Here is a 14198-nt window from a genome sequence, read left to right as displayed (position 1 = left end):
GGACTAGGTAATCTTACAACATATTAAGAATAATGCTCTCTAAGCACTTCTATGTTTTTCTTTTTCTCTGTCTTGCCACAACCCAGTGTCCTTAATGTTCAATGTCTTAAGTCTTTTGGGACATCTGCAGGGTGTGAGTTTTTAAAAAGAAAAACAATTCATCCTTTGCCTTTGCTTTCTGATTGATGCTGTTCTGTTTCACTTTCTGATGCTGAGTATTGCCAGCCCCAGCGTCACTACTTGTTCTTAAGACCTGTGCCTTTGGCATTTTGTAGGCTGTAAGTAGCATCAATTCGAAAGATATTAGATCATGCCAGGGACAACCAGAAGTCATTCAAATATTAGAGTGGAAAAGCTTAGGAAGGAGTCTCATGTGTGATGTGTCCACTGATACTCTGTTCCACCTCGATGTTCTCTGCCTGTGTGATACTTGGCACTTTCATTTTAACAGCCTTTTCTTCCCAGCGTGCTGATGTGAAAGTTGAAATGATCTCTTTTAAAGCCTTACCATTTTCAATGCTCTATTGTTTCTAGCATAGTTCTCAGGTGGCATTATTTGTGTTTTCTATCTCTTATGTCAGATGTTGAGACCAACATTGACAGTGAGTCCACATTAATCCAGGGAATTTCTGAAGAAAGAGATGGGATGATGTCACGTGGTCAGCTGAAGAGTGTCCCTCAGAGAACTGACTTCCCAGAAACATGTAATGTGAAAAAGCACCAGAACATCCCCACAGTGAAAAATACCCGAGGAAAGGTTCCAAGAATCCCCTGTGCAAGGAAACCTTTCATATGTGAGGAGTGTGGGAAATCCTTCAGCTACTTTTCTTACTATGCTAGACACCAGAGAATCCACACTGGGGAGAAACCTTTTGAGTGTAGTGAGTGTGGAAAAGCCTTTAATGGCAATTCTTCATTAATTCGGCACCAGAGGATTCACACTGGAGAGAAACCCTATCAGTGTGAGGAGTGTGGGCGAGCCTTTAATGATAATGCAAATCTGATCAGGCATCAGAGAATCCACAGTGGGGACAGACCCTATTACTGTACAGAGTGTGGAAATAGTTTCACCAGTAGTTCCGAGTTTGTTATACATCAGAGAGTCCACACTGGGGAGAAACCCTATGAGTGTAATGAGTGTGGCAAAGCTTTTGTTGGTAATTCACCCCTACTTCGGCATCAGAAAATCCACACTGGAGAGAAACCCTATGAGTGTAATGAGTGTGGCAAAAGCTTTGGAAGGACTTCCCATCTAAGCCAACATCAGCGTATTCACACAGGGGAAAAGCCTTATTCTTGTAAAGTATGTGGACAAGCCTTCAATTTTCATACAAAACTAACTCGACACCAGAGAATTCACAGTGAGGAGAAACCCTTTGACTGTGTAGATTGTGGAAAAGCCTTCAGTGCTCAGGAACAATTAAAAAGGCATCTGAGAATTCATACTCAGGAGTCTTCCTATGTATGTGATGAGTGTGGAAAAGCCTTCACTAGCAAAAGAAATCTTCATCAGCATCAAAGAATCCATACTGGAGAGAAACCCTATGAGTGTAGTAAGTATGAGGAGGCCTTTGGGACTTCTTCCCAGCTAGGTCTTCTTGAGCATGTCCACTCTGGAGAGAAGCCTGTGCTGGACATTTGTCGTTTTGGCCTCCCAGAATTTTTTACCCCCTTTTACTGGTAATAGTATACTCCAGTAAAATGTACTGAGTGGATTCCATCTTCTACTCAGGAATGGAATGTGTGACACAGGCCTGACTCAGCCTCTGATCCATCCCTCAAGCCACAGTTACTGATGCAGATGTCAGTAGATGCTCCAGTTAGAGTCCCAGGATTGCAAGAGCTAATAGGAAGAAATATTCTCTGCGCCCCCACACCCCCATTGGTTTTAACGCTGAGAAGAACTCCTAGACTCTCACAGAGGCTGAGAATGAAGTCCTCACAGCAAAAAAGCCATCTGAGAATTGGAGAGCAGTCAAAGACTGAAGATAATGTTTGAACAGCCACATTAAACCATGCCTGAAGCTAAAAATACATACGGGTTTTTGAATTGCAGCAGCCAATAAATTCCATTTTCATTTGTTTGGTTTTGGCTTTGGCACGTTTGAGTTAGGTTTTCTTCCTTTGGAACAGAATTTTGACTTAAACAGTGTTGTCAGTGTAGCAGTTGTTTGAAGTCTTCAGGGATAACATACCCGATGGAGAAATGTTTTGTGTGTATGATATGTGGGAAAGTCTTTAGTTATAGTCATGGCAGCTCCTAAACCCCATGATTGTGATGAGATTGGGAAGCCCATTGTAACACTGGAGAGCCCAGGTTATATCAGACACCACCAGTAGATAGAAGTTCTAACAGCTGTGTAACAAAAATCTCATTGTACTACAAAATTATGTCTGCACCAGTGACTCCATTCTCAGGAAGAGTCTTAACTAGGAAACTAAAAGCTTTCACTCTTAAAGCTTTCATTTTCTGTTTATTCAGTTTTTCATTTGGAATGGATGCTACTCTAGGCCTTAAACTGGGAAATGCCAGGCTATTGTAGCTATTATAGCTTGGCATTTGCCATCTTAATTCCTAGGACAGCATGCCCGCTTTGCCCTTTGCCCTTTGCCCTGGCTAGGGAGCCAAGGAAATGCCACGGTTCTCGGTCATAAGACATACTGCAGAGATCTCTCAGTAGGAAAACAGCTGGCCCTTTGGTGATGAATGTAAACTGCACCCTTTTTTTCTCACATGTGCCCTTCTGCTGCCAGCCAGTGTTGGAATCTCCCTACCCAATTCCAGACTTACTTACTTACTCAGTCTAGCACCTGGGTGGCTTCACCACCTCTTCCTTACTTGTCAGCAGATGGATGAGCAGTTGTATCATGTGCTTGGGTTGATCAATGAATGATAGACTTGGGGAATTAAGTAAACACTTTTTAATTGAAGTATAACACAAACACAAAAATGCATGAGTCAGCCAGGCGCGGTGGCTCACACCTGTAATCTCAGCACTTTGGGAGGCTGGGGTGGGCGATTCATGAGGTCAAGAGATGGAGACCATCCTGGCCAACATGGTGAAACCCCGTCTCTACTAAAAATACAAGAATTAGCTGGCGTGGTGGTGCGTGCCTGTAGTCCCAGCTACTCGGGAGGCTGGGGCAGGCAAATCGCTTGAACCTGGGAGGCGGAGGTTGCAATAAGCCGATATTATGCCACTACACTCCAGCCTGGCGACAAAATGAGACCCCTTCTCAAAAAATAAAATAAAACCGTGAGTCATGGTTGTACAACTTGAATTTTTACAAAGAACATAGCCTTATACTCACCAAGATAAATTAATAGAACACAGCACCTTACAAGTCTCCCCGTACCTTATTATAGTCCGTACAGAACCTCTACCCTGACTTCTATCACCAGAAATTATTTTGCCTGTTTTTGTTCTTTTGTGTCAATGGAATCATCAGTACAGATTCATTCTCATTGCTATGTAGTATTCCATTACATGAATATACCACAATTTATTGCTTATTGTTGGTGGGCATTTGGGTTATTTCTAGGGGGATCTTTTTGAAGGCAGAAAATCTGAAAGCCACTCAGAAAAAAAACCGGTTAAAGTAACCATGGTTAGGGACTGCTTCAAATGGTGCTGCATCAACCCAGCTGCCCTGTAGTAAATAACAGCAGATATATATATATATATATATATATCTTTTTTTGGTACTTAACATGTGACAGAGACTTTCCTAGTCACTACACACATTTACTCTATATGATGACTTTATGAAGAGTGTGCTATAATTAGCTCCATGTTACAGCTGAGAAGACATTAATTAGGTTTCCTAAGGACACAATAGTGGAGTAGGTATTCAAACACAGGTAGTCTGGTTTCAGAACTCATGTTCTAGCTGTTGTGCAGTATGGCCCTATAGAAGTTGTATGTAAAGTATGTGACACTGTGTCTTGGTAAAGGAAGAGAGATTGTTGGAAGAAACAGATGTGGTCCTTAGGGGTGGAGGCGAATATTAGGATCAAGTCAAGATGGGGAGGCTGCATTTGGTTTCACACAATGGGAGGTGGAGAATTGGCATCAGAGAGGAAATGATAGGTTGAGATAGAATCATAAAATATGTCCAGTACAAACTGTCCCACTAGAGTTGTCATTGAGGGAGGTAGCATGCCTCTAGTGGGGAGAGGATCTGGTTCTTAGTACTGCCTCCCTGTCTTATTGGCTGTGTACCTCTCAGCACCGTCTGAAAATGGGTGTCTTCATATCATGTACCTGAACCAGAGAGCTGGCTCTGCTGAGGTCCAAGTGAGCTTTGTACCTGCCGCCCCAACCACCCCACTTCAGCTTTGAGGTATAGGGATAGCTAAGTGAGGTTTGTTTCCTTTTCTCTGTTCTTCACTACTGAGTAGTTAGCTCCCTTGGCCCCTGACCCCAGTGCCACTGTCAGGAAGCCCCCTCAAATTGAGTAACTGTCCTTGAATCAGTTATGATTAATGTATTAGTTTGCTTTGGCTTAACAGAAATCGATTCTGTCAGTTCTAGAGGCTAGAAGTCTGAACACAATTTCCCTGGGCAGAAGCAGTTTGTCAGCAAAGCTACATTCCCTCAGAAGGCTTTAGGGCAGAATCTGGTCTGTCTTTAATCTGCTGGTGGCTGCCGGCATTCCTTAGTGGCAACATCACTCCAGTCTGTGCTGTCTTCACATCACCTTCTCTGTGTCCAATCTCCCTGGTCTCTCTCTCATAAAGGCATTTGTGATAGCATTTAAGACTCATCCAAATAGTCCAGGATAATTCCTTATCTTAGGACCCTTAATTTAGTGACCCTGCAAGAACTTTGCCATTTAGGGCAACATTCACAGGTTCCAGAAATCGGGACCTGCTATCTTTGGATGGCTGTTACTCAGCCCACCACCGTCACTGAGGTTCGTCTGTATATATCAGAAAACCCTAAACAAGACACCCTAATACAAGATAGAATTTTTCTCAGGAGTCTCGAGATAGCCCAGGGCAGCTAAGGGAGTTCTACAGTGTTAGTGGGGACTGAATCTCCTTCCAAAGTACCACTTGGCCATCCTCAATGGGGCCATTATCCTCATGGTCCAAGGTGGCTGCTAGAACTCCAGCCATCAAGGGCTTGTTCCAGACAGTAGAGGAAGGGGAAGAAGAGCATGCCACTTTGCCTTAAAGAAGACTTTCTGTAAGTACCACAGAACACTTCCAGTTAAATGTTTATTTCAAGAACTTAGTCACATGACTATACCTGGCTCCCGAGGACACTATATCCTTCAGTTGAGTGGCAGTGTACTACATCAAATAACTTCGAGACTTTGTTTAGGAGGAAGAAGGAGAACAAGTGTTTGAGTGGGTAGCTAGCAGCCTCTGCCATGGCGCATGACTGCCATCGAATTCTACATGTCTAAAAGCTTTGGATAAGGAAAAAAAATTGGTGTACAGTTGGCTGTGCTATTTGAATTTCAGTGTGCATAACAACTCTAGGATAGGCGCTATATTTATCCCCAGTTTACATGTTGGGAACAGTGAAATGCAGCAGATTGATGGGAGAACAGAGCAGATGCCTCTGAGATGCACGCCCATCACTTTGGCACACCTCTTGCTTTTGCTGTAGCTGTGGTGAACAGTTGTATGTGAACTTAGATCTCCCCTTGCACTGCTCAGACACTCCACATGCCTTCTGACATTCTGCCTCAGGCACTTTTCCAGAGCTCACTCAACTAGGAAGCACAGCCTGTGAATACATAGGGCAAGTTAGCAATCCCAGAAAAACCCTTAATGATGCTGGACAAGAGCTTGAGGATAAAGGTTCCAGTTTCCCATCTTTCAAGTGGACAATTAGAGGAGGAATTCTTTATTCTTTTCTGGAGGTCCCAGTGCTCATAGCATCAACCTTTAGAACATTTTATATTGTCATTTCCTCCTATCCTGTCTCACTCCTTGGGCTGTTTTAGTCCTGCTTCCTGGGATCATCTCCTGAATAAATGTGCATTCGAGTCCTTGTCTCAAGCCCTGCCTTCAGGGAAACCCAAACTAAAGGAGTGAGACAGAACTTTCAGGCAATAAGAATGTGTCTTATATTCCAGTAGTGAATATTAGTCTACTCAACTGAAATTCTTTAGATGTTAGAGGATGGCCCAGATGAGCATTTTTGTGATGAAATCCTATTCTGTTTTCAGTGGTGGCTGCACATTTCTGATTTCTACTTCAAAGAAGCTTCCTCTCAGAGCAACTATGCTGTGGGGCACAAAGTCTATCTGTGTGTCACTGAAGTGCATAATCTTAGATAGACTAAGTTGTTTAAATAACTGTAGCTCTGTGTGGCCAGGAGTTAAAACATGGTAAATATCACAGTTATCAACTTGTAAGGAGGACCTGGCAATGAATGTCCCTCAGATTATCAACTAAAACAAGCACTTGGAGCCATGCAGATAAAATAATCCTTAGAAGTGTGCCACATACAATAAATGATTTTATTATTACTCACTTTTTTTTCTTTTTTTTTTTTTTGACACAGGGTCTTGCTCTACCACCCAGGCTGGAGTGCAGTGGCACAATCATGGCTCACTGCAGACTTGACCGCCCAGGCTCAAGTGATCCTCGTACCTCAGCTTCCCTAGTAGCTGGGACTACAGGCATGTGCCACCACACCCAGCTTTTATATATATATATAAATATATATATATATATATATATATATATTTTTTTTTTTTTTTTTTGAGATGGGGTCTCACTTGTCACCCAGGCTGGAGTGCAGTGGCATGATATCGGCTCACTGCAACCTCTGTCTCCGGGGTTCAAGCGATTCTTTTGCCTCAGCCTCCTGAGTAGCTGGGACTATAGGCAAGTGCCACCACGCCTGGCTAATTTTTGTATTTTTAGTAGAGATGGGGTTTTACCATATGGGCCAGGCTGGTCTCGAACTCCTGACCTTGTGATCCGCCCACCTCGGCCTCCCAAAGTGCTGGGATTACAGGCATAAGCCACAGTGCCCAGCAGTTTATGTATTTTTTGTAGAGACAGGGTTTCACTATGTTGCCCAGGCTGATCTAGAACTCCTGAGACCAAGCAATCCTCCCACCTTGGCTTCCCAAAGTGCTGGAATTACAGACATGGGTCACTGTGCCTGGCAACAATTATTTGGTGACTTCTGTGTGCTAAGCAACATGCTAGATGATAGCACATGATGACAGAACATGTTACTGATGAACAACATGGAACTTCTCTCCAGTTCCTGGTGCTACTGCCCTGTTCTGAGCCACCAACATTTCTTTCCTAGACTACCACAATTGCTCATAAGGAGTCTCCCCACTTCTGCTCTTGAATCTTTCTAATCTGTCTGCCAGTCAGCAGCCGGAGTGTGCTTTTTAAAATATGAAACATAGCATGCTTTTCTTAAAACATTTCAGTGGGTTTCCATTGACCGTGGAATAAAATCCGAACTCTTTAACATGGCCTGCAAAGCTGTAATGACATCGTGGCGTAGCACTTCATCCCTCTTCTCTCCCCATGATGTGTCAAGCTTTGTTTTTTTTTTTCTTTCTTTTTTTCCCCCACTGAAGGGCCTACACATGTTATTCCTCCTGCCCGGAATGCTGTCTCTTTGATTATGTGCCCAGATATTTCATTCTTATCTTTCAGGTCTCAGCCCAAGATGACTTCCTCAGGTCTTTCCTTACCTCCAAGTTAAAATGGTATTCCCTTCATATTATCTCCTAAACACCTTGCTCTATCTCCTAAACACCTTGCTCTTTACCTCCCTCACACAAATGAAAGTTTACAGTAATATATTTATCCAGGTGTGGATTTACTGAAAACTTGTGTCCCCCACTACACTCTATGTTCTACAAAGACTGTAACATGTAAGCTTTGTTTTTTTTTCATCTACAAAATAGATATAATACCTTTTGGATCTTCTTCAGTATGGATGTGAAGAAAGCATTACATAATAAACATAAATGTGTCTAATAATAAGGTGCAATTCCGATGAAAGATGTCTTTGGGCCAGGCATGATGGCACATGTCTATAATCCTAGCACTTTGGGAGACTAAAATGGTTGGATCACTTGAGGCCAGGAGTTCCAAACCAGCCAACACAGCATAGTGAGACCCCATCTCTACAAAAAAGAGAAAAGAAAAATGTGTTTCCTTGGCTCAGAACACCTGAATGCAAGCTAACTCACTAGCAAAGGAGTATAAGGTAGTTGAATAAAGCAATTGGGACACACGAAGTTTCAAATTTTATTACATTTTTATTATGTTCAAATAGTGTTGAGGTAATTTATTGTTAACAACAAGAACAATACATAGTTCCTTGTCTTTTAAATCTTTCAAATACAAATAATTTATGTTTACAAAAATTTTTACGATGTAAGAAAGCTTCCCAAAAGAGCCTCTCTTAGCCATTTGGGTCCACAATAAATTCCCATCCTTGGAATCTCTGGATTTTGAGGCAGAGTGATAGAGAAGACAAGTAGAAACTGGGGCACTGGGTGATATATGTCAGGTTCTGACCAAATGAGTTCAAAGAAAGGACTAGGGTGAGATTAAGTATCTGGATATCAGGCTTAAAATATAGCCAGCAGGAGGCCGGGCGTGGTGGCTAATGCCTGTAATCTCAGCACTTTGGGAGGCCGAGGCGGGTGAGTCACCTGAGGTCAGGAGTTCTAGACCAGCCTGACCGATATGGTAAAAACCCATCTCTAGTAAATGTACAAAAATCAGCCAGACGTAGTGGCAGGCGCCTGTAATCCCAGCTACTCGGGAGGCTGAGGCCAGAGAATCGCTTGAACCCGGGAGGTGGAGGTTGCAGTGAGCTGAGATCATGCCACTGCACTCCAGACTGGGTGACAAGAACAAGACTCCTTCTTAAAAAAATAAAAATATATATAGTAAGAGGGGACCAACACACCAGGTTGGAGGACAATGGTTCTGAGGCCAGCCCCAGAACCTTGGAGAGCTCCACAGACACCGTACTGAGTCGGAGCTAGCACCTTGGACAGCACCACGGTTTTTCTGTTTTCTACTGCTGTCCTTTGTACCTGGATGACACTATAAACACACGTTGCAGTGGTCACTGTTAATTTCCTGGGACTTTCGACTCCTGTGTACCTGGCAATTGTAATCCTCTAAAATCAGCAGTCTTTTAGAAGGTTCTTTATGACACGGTGGGGGTTGAGATTCTTTCTCTTCCTTCTAGGAACTTCAGCATCAGAGCTGATAATTGGACCAACTCCCTTGGGAGGTCTATGGGATTGGTACCTAGTATCATTGTGTTATTCTGGAGGCCAACATCCTTCAAGTTGGGGGGAAATGTGTAATACCTGGTTGTACTATGTAAGGAAGAATGCTCAGGGCTCTTCCTAGGGACATATAAGCAAACTATCAGGCAATACATGTGAGAAAGATGGTATGTTGTATTGATTTGGAGACAGGGCTTGATTCTTTTTCACACCCTCTCCTCACTTGTTAACCCCAACCTGTTAACCTATTTTCAGAAACATACAATGGATTGGATCTGCTTTCTCTGGTAAAAAGCTTCTGAACTTGATTGTTGTTAGCAAGTTTCTATGAGGTTATGCACAAAAAACTTTGAAGGAGTTTGGCACTGTAGATCTTTCTCCTAGTTATAATATGTCATATTTACAAACTTATGCATTAGTAACGTCCTTATTGACAAATAAAAAAGTGTAATCAGGTCCGCAAATAATTTAGAGGAGAGGAAAAGTTAATATTAATTGAGCAACTACTGAATCCCAGTCTCTGTTGTATGTACTTTAAGTAAAAAAATATATGTAGTATTTACAGCAACTGTGCACTATTATCTCATTTTTCAGATGAATCAATGGAATTTCAGAAAAGCTAAGTGGTTGTCCAAGGTCTCATAGCTAGTAGGTGAAGAAATCAGGACTTCTCAGTCCTGTACATTTTTTTTTAATTTTCTTTTCTCTGTGTTTCTTTTTGAATAGTTTCTATTGCTATGTCTTCAAATTCACTCATCTTTTTTCTATAATGTCTAATCTGCTGTTAATCCCATCCAATGTATTTTTATTGCACATTATAGGTTTTCATCTTTAGAAGTTTGATTTGGGTCTTTTTTATATCTTTCATTTCTCCACCAAAGTTTTAGATGTATCAGATGTGGTTGTAATAACTTTTAAATGTCATTGGCTATGAGTTCTCTTGTGACTATTTCAGAAGTCTCTCAGGATTAGTTTTTAATGTAATTTCTTGAATGGTAAGTTACTGGTCCAAGTAGGTAGTATTAATTTAAACTCTATACTTAATGATGCAAACTATGAGTATAAATTTTTAGAAGACATTTCTACTACCACTTCAAAGCTTAGGCAAGGATCACAAGATTCTTCGTTACCTCTCTTTGTTCATGAGATTTAAAAAAAAAATTATCCTTTCATGAGTCCAGGCATTTGGATGAGTATATGTGTGTGAGAAAAGTCTCTGTTCCTATTCCTTGTTCCTATAATATGCCTCCTGCATATTATAATTCTTTCTCAGATATCAAGACTTACAACTCTTCACCATTCCCACTCCTGTTGGCCAAAGCATCAGCTGAGCTCTTCAGTCCAAACCAACCCCTCTGGTTTTAGTTTCTTGTTTGGTTTTGGTACCTGGGTACACTTTCCTGTGAGTTAAGTATTTAAAATCATGTTGAGTGTTATATCTTATTCTAAATTTCTAGATTCTAGTTTATATTATTTGCTACATTGCCCTCATAGAATTCTGCCTAATAATATTTATTGTCTTAAACTTATTGTTGTGAGATACTAATATAGCTATGCCATTTTTCCTTTAACTTAATACTTGTCAGATATATCTATTTTCCATTCTTTGACTTTCAATACTTGTGCATTCCTAAGTTTCAGTAGTACCTTATAAGCATCTTCCTTCCTTTCTTCCTTCTCTTTCCTTGTCTTTTCTTTCTTTTCTTTCTTTCTTCTCTTCTCTTCTCTTTCTCTCTCTCTCTTTTTTTTTCTTTTTTTGACACAGTCTCACTCTGTTGCCCAGGCTGGAGTGCAGTGGGATGATCTTGGCTCACTACAATCTCCGCCTCTTGGATTCAAGCAATTCTCCTGCCCCAGCTTTCTCAATAGCTGGGATTACAGGTGTGTGCCACCACGCTGGGCTAATTTTTGTATTTTTAGTAAAGACAAAGTTTCACCATGTTGGCCAGGCTGGTCTCGAACTCCTGAGCTCAGTTGATCCACCTGTCTTGGCTTCCCAAAGTGCTGGGATTATAGGCATGAGCCACTGTGCCCCGCCACTTCTAATATTTTTTCTATGTAAACTTTAGAATCATTTTCACAAGTTTTAAAACAAATCCTATAGGGATCTTATTTAGTATAACATTGGACTTATGGATTAAATAAAGAAAACTATCCTTCTTACTGAAGGATTACCTGTGCCTTTCCATTTACACAAGGGGTTTTCATTGGTTTAGTCCCCAAATGTTTAAAATTTTCTTGATATATGTCTTATACATTTATTCGTAAACTTATTCCTATATATGTTTGGTTGCTTTGAGAATAAGACCTCACCCTACCCTAGTACATTTCTCCACATAGATTAAATGATTTGTTCACAGAACTCACAACGTCAATAAGTAAGTAAAAATTTTATAGCATGAAAACAGCCTTGAACTCCTGGAATGAACATCAACCAGACTGTTGTTTTGCCACAGTTTTAACAAGAAGAAGCAGGCAAAGCCATCTTTACTCTGTCCCATTAAAACTGGAAACAACAAGAAAGATTTTTTCTTTTTTGAGACAGAGGTTTGCTCTTGTTGCCTGGGCTGGGGTGCAATGGTGCAATCTCAGCCCACCACAACCTCCGCCTCCTGGGTTCAAATGATTCTCCCGCCTCAGCCTCCCGAGTAGCTGGGAATACAGGCATGCGCCACCACGCCCAGCTAATTTTGCATTTTTTGTAGAGACAGAGTTTCTCCATGTTAGTCAGGCTGGTCTCGAACTCCCAACCTCAGGTGATTCCCCCCACCTCAGCCTCCCAAAGTGCTGGGATTACAGGTGTGAGCCACCACACCCTACCAACAAAAAAGATTTTTTAACATGAGAAGATTGTCAGCTTTCCCTGGTGGTCAGAGAGGAAGGGCTTTGGGGAGGTCTTGGGGCTGTAGGACAAAGGGTGCAGGAGAAGAAGCCTTAGAGCTGAGCAGGAGGAAACTGATACTACATGGCTGCAGGCCTGGTGTGGAAATGAATTTCTAGAATGCTGTGGTCGAAGAGCCAGCTTAATTTTTTAACTGTTGTGTTGTGTGACTTTTCCACCCTTCCTCATTCTAGGGGTATTAGTTAGACTATGGGCTTGGAAATTAATTTGAAGAACCCAAATAAATGTGGTTTAAATTTGATAAAAGTTTATTTCTCTCTCATGTATCATCAGAAAATAAGCCATCTGGGGCTGATACAGCAGCTCTGTGGCTCCTCCTTTTGGTTGCTCTGTCATCCCCAGCAGCCACACCCTTATTCACATGGTCCAGAATGCTCTGATGCTCTCCCTTGTCAACATTCCACCGGGTCGATGAAGGTTTGGGGCCAGGGAGGGCATGTCCCTTGTCTTTAAGGACACAGCATCACATTTTCTTACGTTTGCCAGAAGTTGGTCACATGGACACACTTTGCTTTAAAGAATGCTGGAAATGTGTGCTTTTTCCCTGACCTCTTACGTTCCTTGTTAGAAATTCTGTAACCATATAAGAATGGACAGGGTTGACAGACGAGAACTGATCTCTATCTCTCCAGACCTACCGTAGAGCTTTTGAAACTTGGTTTGTGCATTATTATCTCATTTTTCTGATATGTCTGAAGTAGAGTAGGAGTTTTGTGGTTATTTAGAGAGCTTTATGTTCTCATCTGTAAAATTATGCAATGGGTTCGTGATGCAAACATTTGGGGCCAGCATTTATGTGATCTGCTGATTCCTTTCTATTTCTTTCAACAAATCCTCACTCCTGATTTCTGACCCTAGAAAGACGTCAAAACCAGAAATTATTGACAAGAGCAACGTAATCCCCAGCTATTACTCTGCCCAGTCATTTTCTTAGTGAGCTCATTTTGGAAAACAGTGAAGATCAGGGTCAGGGCAAGGCAGAGAAGGGCACCTGCCCATGGTCACTGTCATGGTCCAAGGCATAAGACATATACTACCCTTGGGGACACACAAAGTAGGCTTCTGCCTAAGAGTTAGGGCTGGAGCCTTTGGACCATTGTCAACAACAAATGTTTATTGCTCTCCTTCTTTCTGCCAGGTTATTCTCTAGCTGAGGATGATGATGTTGAACAAGATAGACATAGTGTCTGTTCCCTGAAGCCACCAGAGAAGACAGACATATAAATAAGCTATCACCTTAAATAAGTACACAATGCTGTGATGGCACATAAATGAGTGTCCTGCCTTATTCTGGATGATCAGGGAAGGCTTGCTTCCCATGCAAAATTGGATTTGAGCTCACACTTCCAGTAACAGTCAAGAGGGAGGGTAGGAATGGGAAGGGAAGGGCATTCTAGATTTAGAGAACAGCATTTTTAGCATGCAGGGCTGAAGTGGAGTCAGGGAATGAATGGGAGTGATAAGAGGCCACAGAGGCAAGTGGGGGCCAAGTACCAGTCTCCCAGTGCAGCAGCGTTGGATGGTTTTGGTACCTAGTGCTGGAAGGAAGAAAAGCCTACCTTACCAGGGTTGGGGGGGGGGGCGTGTGAGGGGGTGGGGAATTTAAGGGTCGTTCAATCCAGTGGCTTTTAGTACTGTCTGCCTTCCCCCAGAGCTCATTTTGGAATTTTATGGTAGGTATTTTGTTATATTTGGTGTCAGTGGTAACATTGCTACTAGCGTTGTGGATGGGAGCCAGGATCCTGCAATGTACAGGACAGTCCTGCCCATTGAAAAAAATGTTCACACTTTCAAATGTCTTGAACATTCAGGTAGGTGAAAATTCTATGTCTAAATTATCTGAATCTAAACCTGTTTTCTGGATAAACATGTATTTTTGCACAGTTTTAACATACACTGATGTTCCAGGAATGTAATTATTGTATAATCAAGAGACGATTGTCCTGTGTTTCATTCAGAACTTCACCAAAACGTGTTTGCCACTTTGGATCACAATTTTGTGATTTTTGAAACAATATAAGTCACAGCTTTGTGGCTGTGGCATTCA

General features: G+C 41.9%; 1 protein-coding gene across 11 annotated transcripts in view; it reads left to right on the top strand.

Annotated features, from left to right (window-relative positions):
- ZNF19 (zinc finger protein 19) overlaps positions 1-2101 on the top strand; it is a 74064-nt gene extending 71963 nt beyond the window's left edge. For all 11 annotated transcript variants that reach the window (XM_017953537.3, XM_031658118.1, XM_009196822.4 and 8 more), the window contains one exon: positions 582-2101. In XM_017953537.3, coding sequence (XP_017809026.1) covers positions 582-1684 — 1103 coding nt within the window. In that variant the 3' untranslated portion in view covers positions 1685-2101. The remainder of the gene's footprint in view (positions 1-581) is intronic.
- Positions 2102-14198: the final 12097 nt, after the last annotated feature.

Source organism: Papio anubis, chromosome 18 (genome assembly GCF_008728515.1).
Source record: "Papio anubis isolate 15944 chromosome 18, Panubis1.0, whole genome shotgun sequence".
Classification (NCBI taxonomy): domain Eukaryota; kingdom Metazoa; phylum Chordata; class Mammalia; order Primates; family Cercopithecidae; genus Papio; species Papio anubis.
Note: the sequence above shows the minus strand (reverse complement) of the source record. Positions and strands in the feature narration are given on the sequence as shown.